Source organism: Chiloscyllium plagiosum, unplaced genomic scaffold, assembly GCF_037043375.1.
Source record: "Chiloscyllium plagiosum isolate Xiang-an unplaced genomic scaffold, Cpla_swu_hap1 HiC_scaffold_4, whole genome shotgun sequence".
Lineage (NCBI taxonomy): Eukaryota > Metazoa > Chordata > Chondrichthyes > Orectolobiformes > Hemiscylliidae > Chiloscyllium > Chiloscyllium plagiosum.
Genome location: NW_028270142.1, coordinates 150,288,829 through 150,307,179, shown reverse-complemented (window position 1 = coordinate 150,307,179; position 18,351 = coordinate 150,288,829). Strand labels below are relative to the sequence as shown.

The 18,351-nt window shown below is 47.3% G+C and overlaps 1 protein-coding gene across 1 annotated transcript in view; it reads left to right on the top strand.

The window, feature by feature from the left end:
• LOC122545532 (voltage-gated inwardly rectifying potassium channel KCNH2-like) overlaps window positions 1-18,351 on the top strand; it is a gene marked incomplete at its 5' end in the record, with an annotated part of 355,139 nt that overhangs the window by 184,181 nt on the left and 152,607 nt on the right. The window contains one exon of the mRNA XM_087985888.1: window positions 15,459-15,645. Within this exon, the coding sequence (XP_087842014.1) occupies window positions 15,459-15,645 (187 nt within the window). The remainder of the gene's footprint in view (window positions 1-15,458; window positions 15,646-18,351) is intronic.

Below are 18,351 nucleotides of genomic sequence, written 5' to 3'. Positions count from 1 at the left end.
TGCAATGACTTTGTAAATCTTTTCTAAACCCTTTCAAGTTTCACAACATCCTTCTGAGAGGAGGGAGATCAAAATTGCTCATAATATTCCAAAAGTGGCCTAACCAATGTCCTTCGAAAATGGATTAAACTTGAAAGCAATGTTGGTCAGTAAGGGTACTTTAGAAGTTTCTGGAATGAAACTCAGTGATGATGTCACTCCTGGGCCAAGTCAATAAGTTTGTCTACTTCGGACAGATGACCGATGATAACCACAAATGGCTGATGGAATGCTGAAGTCAGACCCTAGGAGCGAGCGAGAGAGAGAGAGAGAGACTCAGAGTAAACATTTTGAGTCTCTTGTGACCATATTAGGCTTGAAGCATGAACTCTGTTTCTCTCTCCACAAACGCTGGCCAGAGCAACACTCTGTTTTCATTTTAGTATCAAATCCCCAGTGTTTTGCTTTTATCAGAAGGAGAGGCAGCCAGAAGTCATTAGCGAAGATGTAAACATACTTCTCTTCATGTTCCAATCAATTCTTTTATCCAAAGCTGTGTCCTGTAATAACCGAACCTTCCATCATTTTGTTGGAAATTCGAGTCCCTTTAAAACAGAATTTTCTAAGTATTTACACAGCAGCACGTAAGTTCCTTTAGTTGCTGTTATTAGCAGTAACTTGCTTTCCAAATATCTGGTATATAAAAACAAACAGCAAGGTTGTAAGTCTCACCAGGATCACTGAGGCCAAGGTGTATCAGTGATTTGATGTCAACAATTAATCACCCATCAAAGTATATGGGACATGGAACTGTACCACACAGGAACAGGCCCAGACGCCCAAGATGATGGTCTGAAAATATGCCAAATTAAAGTAATCCCTTCTGCCTGCCCATGGTCCGTATTCCTCCATTCCTTCCACATTCATATGTTTATCTACAAGTCCCTTAAATGCACCTATCTGTTTCTATCACTACCCCTGGCAGTGCATTCTAGAGGCCTACCACTCTCTGTGTAAAATGCTTGTTCCTCACATCTCATAGAACAATACAGCACAGAACAGGCCCTTCGGCCCATGATGTTGTGCCGAACATTTGTCCTAGCTTAAGCACCCATCCATGTACCTATCCAATTGCCCCTTAAAGGTCACCAAAGATTCTGACTCTACCACTCCCACAGGCAGCACATTCCATGCCCCCACCACTCTCTGGGTAAAGAACCCACCCCTGACATCTCCCCTATACCTTCCACCCTTCACCTTAAATTTATGTCCCCTTGTAACAATCTGTTGTACTCGGGGGAAAAAGTTTCTGACTGTCTATTCTATCTATTCCTCTGATCATCTTATAAACCTCTATCAAGTCACCCCTCATCCTTCACCGTTCCAACGAGAAAAGGCCTAGCACTCTCAACCTATCCTCGTACGACCTATTCTCCATTCCAGGCAACATCCTGGTAAATCTTCTCTGCACCCTCTCCAAAGCTTCCACATCTTTCCTAAAGTGAGGCGACCAGAACTGCACACAGTACTCCAAATGTGGCCTAACCAAAGTCCTGTACAGCTGTAACATCACCTCACGACTTTTGAATTCAATCCCTCTGCTAATGAACGCTAATAATCTCCTTTGAACCCCCCCCCCCGACCTTAAGTGCATGCGCTCTAGTATTAGACATTTCAACTCCAGGAAAAAGCTTCTGACCATCAATCCTATCTATGCATCTTATAGCTTTGTAGACTTCCAAAAAACAGAAATTCTTGGACAAATTCAATTGGTCTGGCAACATTTGTGAGTTAACATTTCAAGTCTAGTGATCCTTCTTCAGAATAGTTAAGAGTTTTCTGCTATTTCTAGTCTGATTAGCACGTAGGTTTGTAGACTTCTATCAAGTCTCCCCTCAGCCTCCATCACTGCACAGAAAACAACCTGAGTTTTTCTAGTCTCTCTTCTTATAGCTCATGCCCTCTAATCCTACAGCATCTTCTTTTGCACCCTCTCCAAAGTCTCCATATCCTTCCTATAATATGGCAACCAAAATTGAACAGAATATTCTAAGTGTGACCTAATTAAAGTCTTATAAAGCTGCAACATGACATCCTGACTCTTGTACCCAATCCCCGGATCAAGAAAGGCAAGCAGTGTCATATGCTTTCTTTATCAGTGGTGCTGGAAGAGCACAGCAGTTTAGGCAGCATCCAACGAGCAGCGAAATCGACGTTTCGGGCAAAAGCCCTTCATTATTCCTGATGAAGGGCTTTTGCCCGAAACGTCGATTTCACTGCTTGTTGGATGCTGCCTGAACTGCTGTGCTCTTCCAGCACCACTGATCCAGAATCTGGTTTCCAGCATCTGCAGTCATTGTTTTTACCTACCTGCTTACTTTATCACCCTAACTGTTTGCGTGGTCATTTTCAGAGAGCAATGGACTTGAACCACAAGATCCCTCTGTACATGTGTGCTGTTCAGGGTCCTGCCATTAACTTTTCCTTAACATTTGATGTCTCAAAATGCAGCACCTCACGCTTATCTGGATTAAACTACATCCTCCATTTCTCTCCCCATATCTGCAACTGTATCCTTTGATAATCTTCTATACTCTCCATTGCTCCATTGATCTTTGTGTCATCTGCAAAATTACTATCCCACCGATCTAAGTTTTCATCCAAGTCATTTATACATATCACAAACAGCAGAGGTCCCAGAATGGATCCCTGTGGAACATCATGAATGGATCCCTGTGGAACATCAGCTTGAAAAACCCCATTCTACCACTGCCGTCTGACTTCTATGGCAAGCCAATTCTAGATCCTATGAGCTTACCATGAGGGCCTTGTTGAAAACCTTACTCTACCGGAGTCGTACCTGAGGACTGGAGGGAGGCAAGTGTAATTCCTCTCTTCAAGAAAGGAAATGGAGAAATCCCCGGCAATTACAGACCAGTCAGTCTCACATCTGTCATCTGCAAGGTGTTAGAAAGGATTCTGAGGGATAGGATTTATGACGATCTGGAAGAGCATGGCTTGATTAAATGCAGTCAGCACGGCTTTGTGAGGGACAGGTCATGCCTCCCAAATCTTGAGTTCTTTGAGGATGTTACTAGACAAGTTGATGAGGATCGAGCGGTGGATGTGGTGTATATGGACTTTGGCAAGGCATTTGATAAGGTTCCCTATGGTAGGCTCATTCAGAAGGTCAGGTGGAATGGGATACTTGGAAATTTAGGTGTCTGGATACGGATTTGGCTGGTCGACAGAAGACAATGAGTAGTAGTGGAAGAAAAGTATTCTGCCTGGAAGTCAGTGGTGAGTGGTGTTCCACAGGGCTCTGTTCTTGGGCCACTACTCTTTGTAATTTTTATTAATGACTTGGGTGAGGAGATTGAAGAATGGGTTAGCAAGTTTGCAGAAGACACAAAGGTTGGAGGTGTCGTTGACAGTATAGAGGGCTGTTGTAGACTGCAGCGGGACATTGACAGGATGCAGAGATGGGCTGAGAGGTGGCAGATGGAGTTCAACCTGGATAAATGCGAGGTGATGCATTTTAGAAGGTCGAACTTGAAAGTTGAGTACAGGATTAAAGACAGGATTCTTGGCAGTGTGGAGGAACAGTGGGATCTTGATGTGCAGGTATGTAGACCCCTTGAAATGGCCACCCAAGTGGACAGGGTTGTTAAGAAAGCATATGGTGTTTTGGCTTTCACTAACAGGGGGATTGAGTTTAAGAGTCGTGAGATCTTGTTGCAGCTCTATAAAACTTTGGTTAGACCGCACTTGGAATACTGCGTCCAGTTCTGGTCGCCCTATTATAGGAAAGATGTGGATGCTTTGGAGAGGGTTCAGAGGAGGTTTACCAGCATGCTGCCTGGACTGGAGGGCTTATCTTATGAAGAGAGGTTGACTGAGCTCGGACTTTTTTCATTGGAAAAAAGAAGGAAGAGAGGGCTCTTAATTGAGGTGTACAAGATAATGAAAGGCATAGATAGAGTTGATAGCCAGAGACTTTTTCCCAGGGCAGAAATTGTTAACATGAGAGGTCATAGTTTTAAGCTGTTTGGCAGAAAGTATAGAGGGGATGTCAGAGGCGGGTTCTTTACGCAGAGAGTTGTGAGAGCATGGAATGCGTTGCCAGCAGCAGTTGTGTGGAAGCGAGGTCATTGGAGATATTTAAGAGACTGCTGGACATGCATATGGTCACAGAAATTTGAGGGTGCATGCATTAGGTTTACCTTGCATGAGGATCAATGGTCGGCACAACATTGTGGGCTGAAGGGCCTGTCCTGTGCTGTACTGTTCTATGTTCCATGTTCTAAAATCCATGTAGACAACATCCGCTGCTCTACCCTCATCGATCAGCTTCATCACCTCCTGAAAACTTTAATCATGTCAGTTACACATGACCTCACTTGAACAAAGCCACGCTGACTGTCCCTAATCAGGTCATGCTTTTCCAAATGTGTGTAAATCCTCTCCTATAGCTTTCCAACCAAAGATGTGAGACTCACCGGTCTGTAGTTTCCTGGATTATCCCTATATCCCTTCTTGAACAGAAGAACAACATAAGCTACTCCTCTGGGACATCTCCAGTGACTAGCGAGGATGCAAACATCTTGGTCAAGGCCCCAGCAATCTTTTCTCTTGCCCCTCTCAAAAACCTGGGTTAGATGCCATTGGACCCTAGGAACTTAGTCACTTTAATGCTCTTCAAGAGACTCAACACCTATTTGAAATCCCAAGCTTTCGGAGCACTGCTCCTTCATCAGGTGAAGAGTCAACAGGTACATGGGAACAACATTTCTGTGCAGAGAGATAATAGCAAGATAATTCCAGGGAATTCAGAGTGTCAACAGATAATTACAAAAGATATGAGCAGAGATTCGACACGCTGAGTGAAAACTCTCCGCAGGTGATCTAAAGTGGCAGACCGTGTGAGTAAAGTGTCAACAGCTGAATATCCAGTGAAGGGATGACCTACGATCTGATTAATTGAGGCAGAGAGACAATTGCAAAAAGAAATTAAAATAAGGTGATGCTGGAGACAAACCAAATGACTGGAATAACATGATAGGTCTAAGAGTCACATGCCGAGGGCCTAACCAACGTAACTTTGGAAAGTCAAATCTGAATGCAGAATACAGGGTTACAGGCAGGATTCTTGGCAGTGTGGAGGAACAGAGGGATCTTGGGGTCCATGTCCATAGATCCCTCAAAGTTGCCACTCAAGTTGATAGAGAAGTTAAGAAGGCATTTAGTCTGTTGGTTTTCATTAGTGGGAGATTGAGTTTAAGAGCTGAAAGGTTGTGCTGCAGCTCTGTGGAGTCCTGGTTAGACCACACTTGGAACATTGTGTTCAGTTCTGGTCACCTCATTATAGGAAGGATGTGGCAGCTTTAGAGAGAGTGCAGAGGAGATTTACCAAGATACTGCCTGAACTGGAGGGCATGTCTTATGAAGTTAAGGCTTTTGTCATTGGAGTGAAGAAGGATGAGAGGCGACTTGATAGAGGTGTACAAAATGATGAGAGACATAGATTGAGTGGATAGCCAGAGACTTTTTCCCAGGGTGGAAATGGCTGTCACGAAGGGGCATAATTTTAAGGTGATTGGAGGAAGGTTTAGGGGAGATGTCAGAGGTAGGTTCTTTACACAGAGAGTGGTGGGTGTGTGGAATGCACTGCCAGCGGTGATAGAAGCGTCAGAGACATTAGGGACATTGAAGTGACTCTTGGAGAGGCACATGGATGATAGTAAAATGAAGGGTTGTTGTGGTTCTGTTCGCCGAGCTGGAAGTTTTTGTTGCAAACGTTTCGTCCCCTGGCTAGGCGACATCATCAGTGCTTGGGAGCCTCCTGCGAAGCGCTTCTTTGATGTTTCCTCCAGTGTTTATAGTGGTCTGTTCCTGCCACTTCCGGTTGTCAGTTTCAGCTGTCCGCTGTAGTGGTTGGTATATTGGGTCCAGGTCGATGTGTTTGTTGATGGAGTTTGTGGATGAATGCCATGCCTCTAGGAATTCCCTGGCTGTTCTCTGTCTGGCTTGCCTTATGATAGTAGTGTTGTCCCAGTCGAATTCATGTTGCTTGTTGTCTGCGTGTGTGGCTACTAAGGATAGCTGGTCATGTCGTTTCGTGGCTAGTTGATGTTCATGTATGCGGATTGTTAGCTGTCTTCCTGTTTGTCCTATATAGTGTTTAGTGCAGTCCTTGCATGGTATTTTGTACACTACATTAGTTTTGCTCATGTTGGGTATCGGGTCCTTCGTTCTGGTGAGTTGTTGTCTGAGCGTGGCTGTTGGTTTGTGTGCCGTTATGAGTCCTAGGGGTCGCAGTAGTCTGGCTGTCAGTTCTGAGATGCTCCTGATGTATGGTAGTGTGGCTAGTCCTTTTGGTTGTGGTATGTCCTCGTTCCGTGGTCTTTCTCTTAGGCATCTGTTGATGAAGTTGCGCGGATATCCGTTTTTGGCGAATACCTTGTATCGGTGTTCCTCTTCTTCTTTTTGCAGTTCTGGTGTACTGCAGTGTGTTGTGGCCCTTTTGAATAGTGTCCTGATGCAGCTTCGTTTGTGTGTGTTGGGGTGGTTACTTTCATAGTTTAGGACTTGGTCTGTGTGTGTGGCTTTCCTGTATACTCTTGTAGTGAATTCTCCGTCTGGTGTTCTCTGTACCATCACGTCTAGGAATGGGAGTTGGCTATCCTTTTCTTCTTCTCTCGTGAATCGGATTCCTGTGAGTGTGGCGTTGATGATCCGGTGTGTTTTTTCTATTTCCGTGTTTTTAATGATTACAAACGTGTCATCGACATATCTGACCCAGAGTTTGGGTTGAATTTGTGGTAGGGCTGTTTGTTCTAACCTTTGCATAACTGCCTCTGCTATGAGTCCCGAGATTGGTGATCCCATGGGTGTTCCGTTGATTTGTTCGTATATCTGGTTGTTGAATGTGAAGTGTGTTGTGAGGCACAAGTCCAGTAGTTTAAGTATGCAGTCTTTGTTGATAGGTTCAGCATCCTGTTTTCTGTTCTGTATGTCCAGTAGGTTGGCTATTGTTTCTCTGGCTAGGGTTTTGTCGATAGAGGTGAACAGTGCCGTCACGTCGAATGATATCATGGTTTCTTCCTTGTCTATGTGTATATTTCTGATGATGTCCAAGAATTCCTGTGTTGATTGTACAGAGTGTCTGGATCCGCTGATCAGGGTGTTTCAGTTTCTGTTGTAGTTCTTTAGCCAGTTTGTGTGATGGTGTCCTGGTAGTGATACTATGGGTCTGAGTGGGATGTCTGGTTTGTGCACTTTAGGTAGGCCATAGAATCTGGGGTGTTGTTGCTTTCAGGTTTCATTCTTTGTAGGTCAGACCTGGTTATCTGTCCGTTTTTTTGCAGGTTCCTCAGTGTGTTGTTTATCCTATTGGTGAGCTGTGGGGTGGGGTCAAACTCCCTCTTTTGGTAGGTGTTGGTATCTGCAAGTAGTTGCGCTTTCTGGATGTAGTCTGCTTTGTCCAGGATGACCGTCATTCTGCCTTTGTCTGCTGGTAGTATGATTATGTTCCTATCGTTTCTTAGTGATTTTAGTGCTTCCCTCTCCTTGGTGTTGAGGTTATGTGTTTGTCTTTTCCTTGTTATCAGGGGTACGATACTTTGTCTCACTGTTTGTTGTGTCTCTTCTGTCAGTCCATTGTTCCTGAGTGTGCATTCTAGTGCTGCTAGGAAGTCTGCTGTCCTGGCTTCCCTGTGGTTGTAGTTGAGTCCCTTGGCCAGTATTGTTCTTTCCGTGTCTGTGGGAGAGGTTTTTAACCCAGGAGTGTGTTGTAGTGTCCTCTCTGTTGTGTGTTAGTTTGGCCATTTTTTCTATGGCCTACCTAAAGTGCACAAACCAGACATCCCACTCAGACCCATAGTATCACTGCCAGGGACACCATCACACAAACTGGCTAAAGAACTACAGCAGAAACTGAAACACCTGGTCAGCGGATCCAAACACTCTGTACAATCAACACAGGAATTCTTGGACATCATCAGAAATATACACATAGACAAAGAAGAAACCATGATATCATTCGACGTGACAGCACTGTTCACTTCGATTGACAAAACCCTAGCCAGAGAAACAATAGCCAACCTACTGGACATACAGAACAGAAAACAGGACGCTGAACCTATCAACAAAGACGGCATACTTAAACTACTGGACTTGTGCCTCACAACACACTTCACATTCAACAACCAGATATACGAACAAATCAACGGAACACCCATGGGATCACCAATCTCGGGACTCATAGCAGAGGCAGTTATGCAAAGGTTAGAACAAACAGTCCTACCACAAATTCAACCCAAACTCTGGGTCAGATATGTCGATGACACGTTTGTAATCATTAAAAAGACGGAAATAGAAAAAACACACCGGATCATCAACGCCACACTCACAGGAATCCGATTCACGAGAGAAGAAGAAAAGGATAGCCAACTCCCATTCCGAGACGTGATGGTACAGAGAACACCAGACGGAGAATTCACTACAAGAGTATACAGGAAAGCCACACACACAGACCAAGTCCTAAACTATGAAAGTAACCACCCCAACACACACAAACGAAGCTGCATCAGGACACTATTCAAAAGGGCCACAACACACTGCAGTACACCAGAACTGCAAAAAGAAGAAGAGGAACACCTATACAAGGTATTCGCCAAAAACGGATACCCGCGCAACTTCATCAACAGATGCCTAAGAGAAAGACCACGGAACGAAGACATACCACAACCAAAAGGACTAGCCACACTACCATACATCAGGAACATCTCGGAACTGACAGCCAGACTACTGCGACCCCTAGGACTCATAACGGCACACAAACCAACAGCCACGCTCAGACAACAACTCACCAGAACGAAGGACCCGATACCCAACATGAGCAAAACTAATGTAGTGTACAAAATCCCATGCAAGGACTGCACAAAACACGAGATAGGACAAACAGGAAGGCAGCTAACAATCCGCATACATGAACATCAACTAGCCACGAAACGACACGACCAGCTATCATCACACATGTCTGTACATTAGCACACAGTCAAACTACACGTTCCTCTAGTAGCCACACACGCAGACAACAAGCAACATGAATTCGACTGGGACAACACTACTATCATAGGGCAAGCCAGACAGAGAACAGCCAGGGAATTCCTAGAGGCATGGCATTCATCCACAAACTCCATCAACAAACACATCGACCTGGACCCAATATACCAACCACTAGAGCGGACAGCTGAAACTGACAACCGGAAGCGGCAGGGACAGACCACTATAAACACTGGAGGAAACATCAAAGAAGCGCTTCGCAGGAGGCTCCCAAGCACTGATGATGTCGCCTAGCCAGGGGACGAAACGTTTGCAACAAAAACTTCCAGCTCGGCGAACAGAACCACAACAACGAGCACCCGAGCTACAAATCTTCGCACAAACTTTGAAAAAATGAAGGGTATGGAGGTTAGTCCCAATTGGGCTGCTGTATCCTGGATGCAAAGAAAAACATGGGAATTATAGACCAGTAAACTTAATATCAGTGGTGAGAAGATTTTGAGGGGTAAGGTATACATGCATTTGGAAAGACAGGGTTTGATTAGGAATAGTCAGCGTGGCTTTGTGAGTGGAGATAGTGCCTTACACATTCGTTAGAGTTCTTTGATGAAGTGACCAGGAAGGTTGACAAGGGAAGGGTGGTAGATGTAGTCTATACGGCCTTCAGTAATGCCTCTGATAAGGTTCCACATGATAGGCTGCTCTGGAAGGTTAGATCACATGGAATCCAGGAGGAGCTGACAAATTGGATACACAGTTGGCTTGATGGTAGGAAGCAGAGGGTAACAGTGGAAGGATGTTTGTCAGACCAGGGGCCTGTGACCAGTGGAGTGCCTCAGGTTGGTGCTGGGCCTGTTACTGTTTGCTATCGATATCAATGATTTGGGTGAGAATGTACAAGGGCATAATGAGTAAGATGCTGATGACACTAAAACAGGCGGGATCGTGGACAGTGAGGAAGGTTCTCAGTAATTGCAGCAGGACCTTGATCAGCTGCTGAAGTGGGCTGGGAAATGACAAACGCAGTTTAGAACATAGAACATTCCAGCGCAGTACAGGCCCTTCGGCCCTCGACGTTGTGCCAACCTGTGGAGCCAATCTGAAGCCCATCCAACCTGCACAATTCCATTCTCATCCATATGTCTATCCAATGACCATTTAAATGCCCTTAAAGTTGGCGAATCTATTACCGTTGCAGGCAGTGCATTCCATGCCCCTACTACTCTCTCAGTAAAGAAACCTCCTCTGACATCTGTCCTATATCTATCACCCCTCAGTTTAAAGCTATAGAACATAGAGCAGTACAGCACAGAACAGGCCCTGTGGCCCACGATGTTGTGCCGAGATTTAATCCTAATGTAAAATATAGTAACTTAACCTACGCCCCCCTCAACTCACTGCTATCCATGTGCACCCCAGCAGTCGCTTAAATGGCCCCAATGACTCTGCTTCCACCACCACAACTGGCAACGCATTCCATGCCTTCACAACTCTCTGTGTAAAGGACCTACCTCTGACGTCTCCTTTATACCTTCCTTCAAATATCTTCAAACTATGACCCCTCGTACCAGTCAATCCTACCCTGGGGAAAATGTCCTTTTGTGCTCGCCGTCACCATAATTGGAAAAAGGCTCTCCCTGTCCACCCTGTCTAACCCTCTGATTATCTTGTATGTCTCAATTAAGTCGCCTCTCAACCTTCTTCTCTCCAACGAAAACAGCCTCAAGTCCCTCAGCCTTTCCTTGTAAGACCTTCCCTCCATACCAGGCAACATCCTAGTAAATCTCCTCTGCACCCTTTCCAAAGTTTCCACATCCTTTTATAATGCAGTGACCAGAACTGTACACAATATCCCAAGTGCGGCTGTACCAGAGCTTTGTACAGCTGTAGCATAACCTCATGGTTCCAGAACTCGATCCCTCTATTAATAAAAGCTAAAACACTGTATACCTTCTTAACAACCCTGTCAACCTGGGTGGCAACTTTCATGGATCTGTGTACCTGGACACCGAGATCTCTCTGCTCATCTACACTACCAAGGATCTTACCATTACCCCAGTACTTTGCATTCCGGTTACTCCGACCAAAGTGAATCACCTCACACTTGCCCGCATTAAACTCCATTTGCCACCTCTCAGCCCAGCTCTGCAGCTTATCTATGTCTCTCTGTAACCTACAACATCCTTTGTCACTATCCACAACTCCACCAACCTTAGTGTCGTCTGCACATTTACTAACCCACCCTTCTACGTCCTCATCCAGGTCGTTTATAAAAATGATGAACAGCAGTGGACCCAACACCGACCCTTGCGGTACACCACTAGTAACTGAACTCCAGGCTGAACATTTCCCATCAACCACCACCCTCTGTCTTCTTTCAGCTAGCCAATGTCTGATCCAAACTGCTAAATCACCCTCAATCCCATGCCTCTATATTTTGTGCAATAGGGAACCTTATCAAACACCTTACTGAAATCCATATACACCACATCAACTGCTTTAACCTCATCTACCTGTTTGGTCACCTTCTCAAAGAACTCAATAAGGTTTGTGATGCACGACCTACCCTTCACAAAACCATATTGACTATCTCTAATCAAATTATTCCTATCTCTTATAATCCTTTCCAACACCTTACCCACAACTGAAGTAAGACTCACTGATCTATAATTACCAGGGTTGTCTCTACTCCCCTTCTTGAACAGGGGAACCACATTTGCTATCCTCCAGTCTTCTGGCACTATTCCTGTAGACAATGACGACATAGAGGTCGAAGCTAAAGGCTCTGCAATCTTCTCCCTGACTTCCAAAAGAATCCAAGGATAAATCCCATCTGGCGCAGGGATTTATCTATTTTTACACTTTCCAGAATTGCTTAACACCTCCACTTTGTGAACCTCAATCCCCTCTAGTCTAGTAGCCTGTACCTCAGTATTCTCCTTGACAACAAATAATACTCATATAGAGCTTCCCCTATCTCCTCAGACTCCAAGCACAACTTCCCACTTCTCTCCTTGATTGGCCCTAATCTTTCTCTAGTCATTCCTTTATTCCTGATATACATTGAGAAAGCTTTAGGGTTTTCCTGGATCCTACCATTTCTCATGTCCCCTCCTGGCTCTTCTTAGTTCTGTCTTTAGGTCTTTACTGGCTGACCTGTAACTCTCCAGCCCTCTAGCTGAGCCTTCACATCTCATCCTAACATAAGCCGCCGCCTTCCTCTAGACAAAAGATTCAACTTCCTTAGTAAACCCTGGCTCCCTCTCTCGACCAGGACATACTTAGCAAGGACACACGGTAGCTGGGTCCTAATTTTATATAGATAAGTGTGAAGTCTTACATTTTGCAAAGTCAAATCAAGATAGGAGTTTCACGGAGGTATGGCATTGAGGGTGAGTTGGAGGTTTGGATTAGGAGTTGGCTGGCTGGAAGAAGACAGAGGGTAGTAGTTGATGGTAAAGGTTCATCTTGGAGTGCCGTCACTAGCGGTGTTCCGCAAGAATCTGTTTTGGGACCATTGCTGTTTGTCATTTTTATAAATGACCTGGAGGAGGGGTTAGAAGGTTGGGTGAGCAAGTTTGTGGATGATACGAAAGTCGGAGGAGTTGTTGACAGTGAGGAAGGATGTGGCAGGTTACAGCGGGATATAGAGAAGCTGCAGAACTGGGCAGAAAGGTGGCAAATGGAGTTCGATGTAGCTAAGTGTGAGGTGATTCACTTTGGTAAGAGTAACAAAAAGATGGGGTACTGGGCTAATGGTCGGATACTTGGTAGTGTGGATGAGCAGAGGGATTTTGGTGTCCATGTACACAGATCTTTGAAAGTTGCCACCCAGGTAAATAGTGCGGTGAGGAAGGCATATGGCGTACTGGCTTTTATTGGTAGAGGAATTGAGTTCCGGAGTACTGAGATCATGTTGCAGTTGTATAAGACTCTGGTGCGGCCGCATCTGGAGTATTGTGTGCAGTTTTGGTCGCCATACTATAGGAAGGATGTGGAGGCACTGGAACGGGTGCAGAGGAGGTTTACCAGGATGTTGCCTGGTATGGTAGAAAGATCGTATGAGGAAAGGCTGAGGCACTTGGGGTTGTTTTCATTGGAGAAAAGAAGGTTTAGGGGTGACTTGATAGAGGTGTATAAGATGATTAGGGGTTTAGATAAGGTTGACCGTGAGAATCTTTTTCCACATATGGAGTCAGCTATTACGAGGGGGCATAGCTTTAAATTAAGGGGTGGTAGGTATAGGACAGATGTTAGGGGTAGATTCTTTACTCAGCGAGTCGTGAGTTCATGGAATGCCCTGCCAGTAGCAGTGGTGGACTCTCCCTCATTATGGGCATTTAAACGGGCATTGGATAGGCATATGGAGGATAGTGTCTGGATCAGTGGTGCTGGAAGAGCACAGCAATTCAGGCAGCATCCGAGGACAGGCAAAATCGACGTTTCGGGCAAAAGCCCTTTTATTCCTGATGAAGGGCTTTTGCCCGAAACGTCGATTTTGCCTCTCCTCGGATGCTGCCTGAATTGCTGTGCTCTTCCAGCACCACTGATCCAGAATCTGGTTTCCAGCATCTGCAGTCATTGTTTTTACCATATGGAGGATAGTGGGCTAGTGGAGGTTAGGTGGGCTTGGATTGGCGCAATATCAAGGGCCAAAGGGCCTGTACTGCGCTGTATTCTTCTATGTTCTATGTTCTATGGTGAATGGTAGGGTGTTAAGGAGTGTAGTGGAACAGAGGGACCTTGGAGTTCAGGTGCACAGTTCTCTGAAAGTGGAGTCCCAGGTAGCTTTTGGCAATGAAGGTGGCTTTTGGCACTGGCCTTCCTCAGTCAGGGCATTGAGTATAGAAGTTGGGAAGTTATATTGCAGTTATACAGGACGTTGGTGAGGTCATATTTAGAGTACTGTGTTCAGCTTTGGTCACCTTGGTACAGGAAGGATGTTATTAAACTGGAAAGCGTGCAGAATAAATTTACAAGGATGTTACCTGGACTCTATGGTCCAGGGAGAGGTTGGACAAGCTAGAACTCTTTTCTTTAGTATGTAGGAGACTGAGGGGGTGGGGACCTTACAGAGGTGTATAAAATCACAAGAGCTGAAAATGTGTAGCTGGAAAAGCGCAGCAGGTCAGGCAGCATCCAGGGAACAGGAGAATCGACGTTTCGGGCATAAGCCCTTCTTCAGGAATGAGGAAAGTTTGTCCAGCAGGCTAAGATAAAAGGTAGGGAGGAGGGACTTGGGGGAGGGGCGTCGGAAATGTGATAGGTGGAAGGAGGTCAAGGTGAGGGTGATAGGTCAGACTGGGGTGGGGGCGGAGAGGTCAGGAAGAAGATTACAGGTTAGGAAGGCGGTGCTGAATTCGAGGGATTTGACTGAGACAAGGTGGGGGGAGGGGAAATGAGGAAACTGGTGAAATCCGAGTTCATCCCTTGTGGTTGGAGGGTTCCCAGGCGGAAGATGAGGCGTTCTTCCTCCAACCGTCGTTTTGTTGTGGTCTGGCGAGTCCAAAGACCTGCATGTCCTTGGTGGAGTGGGAGGGGGAGTTGAAATGTTGAGCCACGGGGTGGTTGGGTTGGTTGGTCCGGGTGTCCCAGAGGTGTTCTCTGAAACGTATTGCATTTCCGATGCCCCTCCCCCAAGTCCCTCCTCCCTACCTTTTATCTTAGCCTGCTGGACACACTTTCCTCATTCCTGAAGAAGGGCTTATGCCCGAAACGTCGATTCTCCTGTTCCCTGGATGCTGCCTGACCTGCTGCGCTTTTCCAGCAACACATTTTCAGCTCTGATCTCCAGCATCTGCAGCCCTCACTTTCTCCTATAAAATCACAAGAGGCATGAATAGGGTGAATGCACTCAGTCTTTTTCCCCAGGGTTGGGGAATCGAGGACTAGAGGGCATCAGTTTAAGGTTAGAGGGGAAAGAATAAAAGGGAACCTGAGGAGCAACATTTTTACACTGAGGGTAGTATAAATATGGAATGAGCTGCCAGCTGAAGTGATTGAGGAGGGTACATTAACAAAACTTAAAAGGCTTTCAGACAAATACATGGATAGAAAAGGATTAGAAGGATATGGGCCAAGTGCAGGGAAATGGGGTTAGTGTGGATGGACATTTTGGTCAGCATGGACCAGTTTGGGCCAAAGAGCCTGTCTCCGTGCTGTAGGACTCTACCCTGAGGACCTGCTGCAGAGATTCCTGGAGCTGGGATGACTGACCCTCCACCGACTGGGTCTTAGTGAATGTGGTGTCAGGCATGTTCCCCTCCAGGTCAGCCTGTCTCAGGTTGTGTTTGTCTAATGGCTCTGAACGGGAGCAGCTCATCCTGGCTGTGATCTCAAATCCCAGCTGGAACGAGTGAAGCCTAACGCCTGTCTTGCTCACTCTTATTGATCTCGGTGTTTTTTTTTTAAAGGGGCCTTTGCCAGTGTTTCCAACATGTTCAGTTTCTGGGCAGATACCAGTTGTGCCCAGTACCAGCAGCTGCCCCAGACAGCAGTGCCCAGAGCCAGTCCGTCTGAAGAGCCAGCCTCAGCACTCAGCACGAAACACTGGATCGAGATTAACACACAGCTGCGGCTGATCCAAAACCAGTTAAACAGGTGTCTGTGTGTGTGGGTGTCTCTGTGTGTGTGTGCCTGTGTGTGTGGGTATGTGTACCTGTGTTTGAGAGAGAAAGAGAGTCTCTGTATATGAGAGAGAGTCTGTGTATGTGAGTGTGTAGGTGTCTGTGAGAGAGAGAGAGTTTGTATTTGAGTGTGTGAGTATGTGAGAGAGACTGAGAGAGACAGTGTTTGTGTGTGTGTGTATGTGTGTGTGTCAGTGTCTGTGTGTGTGGGTGTATGTGTGTGTGTGGGTGCGTCAGTGTGTGTGGAGATGTGTGGAGGTGTGGGTGTGTGTGTTGGTCTGTCAGTGTCTGTGTATGTGTCAGTGTGTGTGGAGATGTGTGGAGGTGCAGGGGTGTGTGTGGGTCTGTCGGTGTCTGTGTGTGTGTCAGTATGTGTGGAGATGTGTGGAGGTGCAGGGGTGTGTGTGGGTCTGTCAGTGTCTGTGTGTGTGTCAGTGTGTGTGGAGATGTGTGGAGGTGCAGGGGTGTGTGTGGGTCTGTCGGTGTCTGTGTGTGTGTCAGTATGTGTGGAGATGTGTGGAGGTGCAGGGGTGTGTGTGGGTCTGTCGGTGTCTGTGTGTGTGTCAGTGTGTGGAGATGTGTGGAGGTGCAGGGGTGTGTGTGGGTCTGTCGGTGTCTGTGTGTGTGTCAGTGTGTGGAGATGTGTGGAGGTGCAGGGGTGTGTGTGGGTCTGTCAGTGTCTGTGTGTGTGTCAGTATGTGTGGAGATGTGTGGAGGTGCAGGGGTGTGTGTGGGTCTGTCGGTGTCTGTGTGTGTGTCAGTGTGTGGAGATGTGTGGAGGTGCAGGGGTGTGTGTGGGTCTGTCAGTGTCTGTGTGTGTGTCAGTGTGTGTGGAGATGTGTGGAGGTGCAGGGGTGTGTGTGGGTCTGTCAGTGTCTGTGTGTGTGTCAGTGTGTGTGGAGATGTGTGGAGGTGCAGGGGTGTGTGTGGGTCTGTCAGTGTCTGTGTGTGTGTCAGTGTGTGTGGAGATGTGTGGAGGTGCAGGGGTGTGTGTGGGTCTGTCGGTGTCTGTGTGTGTGTCAGTGTGTGGAGATGTGTGGAGGTGCAGGGGTGTGTGTGGGTCTGTCGGTGTCTGTGTGTGTGTCAGTGTGTGGAGATGTGTGGAGGTGCAGGGGTGTGTGTGGGTCTGTCGGTGTCTGTGTGTGTGTCAGTGTGTGTGGAGATGTGTGGAGGTGCAGGGGTGTGTGTGGGTCTGTCGGTGTCTGTGTGTGTGTCAGTGTGTGTGGAGATGTGTGGAGGTGCAGGGGTGTGTGTGGGTCTGTCGGTGTCTGTGTGTGTGTCAGTATGTGTGGAGATGTGTGGAGGTGCAGGGGTGTGTGTGGGTCTGTCAGTGTCTGTGTGTGTGTCAGTGTGTGTGGAGATGTGTGGAGGTGCAGGGGTGTGTGTGGGTCTGTCGGTGTCTGTGTGTGTGTCAGTGTGTGTGGAGATGTGTGGAGGTGCAGGGGTGTGTGTGGGTCTGTCAGTGTCTGTGTGTGTGTCAGTGTGTGTGGAGATGTGTGGAGGTGCAGGGGTGTGTGTGGGTCTGTCAGTGTCTGTGTGTGTGTCAGTGTGTGTGGAGATGTGTGGAGGTGCAGGGGTGTGTGTGGGTCTGTCGGTGTCTGTGTGTGTGTCAGTGTGTGTGGAGATGTGTGGAGGTGCAGGGGTGTGTGTGGGTCTGTCGGTGTCTGTGTGTGTGTCAGTATGTGTGGAGATGTGTGGAGGTGCAGGGGTGTGTGTGGGTCTGTCGGTGTCTGTGTGTGTGTCAGTGTGTGTGGAGATGTGTGGAGGTGCAGGGGTGTGTGTGGGTCTGTCAGTGTCTGTGTGTGTGTCAGTGTGTGTGGAGATGTGTGGAGGTGCAGGGGTGTGTGTGGGTCTGTCGGTGTCTGTGTGTGTGTCAGTGTGTGTGGAGATGTGTGGAGGTGCAGGGGTGTGTGTGGGTCTGTCGGTGTCTGTGTGTGTGTCAGTGTGTGTGGAGATGTGTGGAGGTGCAGGGGTGTGTGTGGGTCTGTCGGTGTCTGTGTGTGTGTCAGTGTGTGTGGAGATGTGTGGAGGTGCAGGGGTGTGTGTGGGTCTGTCGGTGTCTGTGTGTGTGTCAGTGTGTGTGGAGATGTGTGGAGGTGCAGGGGTGTGTGTGGGTCTGTCGGTGTCTGTGTGTGTGTCAGTGTGTGTGGAGATGTGTGGAGGTGCAGGGGTGTGTGTGGGTCTGTCGGTGTCTGTGTGTGTGTCAGTGTGTGTGGAGATGTGTGGAGGTGCAGGGGTGTGTGTGGGTCTGTCGGTGTCTGTGTGTGTGTCAGTGTGTGTGGAGATGTGTGGAGGTGTGGGTGTGTGTGTGGGTCTGTCGGTGTCTGTGTGTGTGTCAGTGTGTGTGGAGATGTGTGGAGGTGCAGGGGTGTGTGTGGGTCTGTCGGTGTCTGTGTGTGTGTCAGTGTGTGTGGAGATGTGTGGAGGTGCAGGGGTGTGTGTGGGTCTGTCGGTGTCTGTGTGTGTGTCAGTGTGTGTGGAGATGTGTGGAGGTGTGGGTGTGTGTGTGGGTCTGTCGGTGTCTGTGTGTGTGTCAGTGTGTGTGGAGATGTGTGGAGGTGCAGGGGTGTGTGTGGGTCTGTCAGTGTCTGTGTGTGTGTCAGTGTGTGTGGAGATGTGTGGAGGTGCAGGGGTGTGTGTGGGTCTGTCGGTGTCTGTGTGTGTGTCAGTGTGTGTGGAG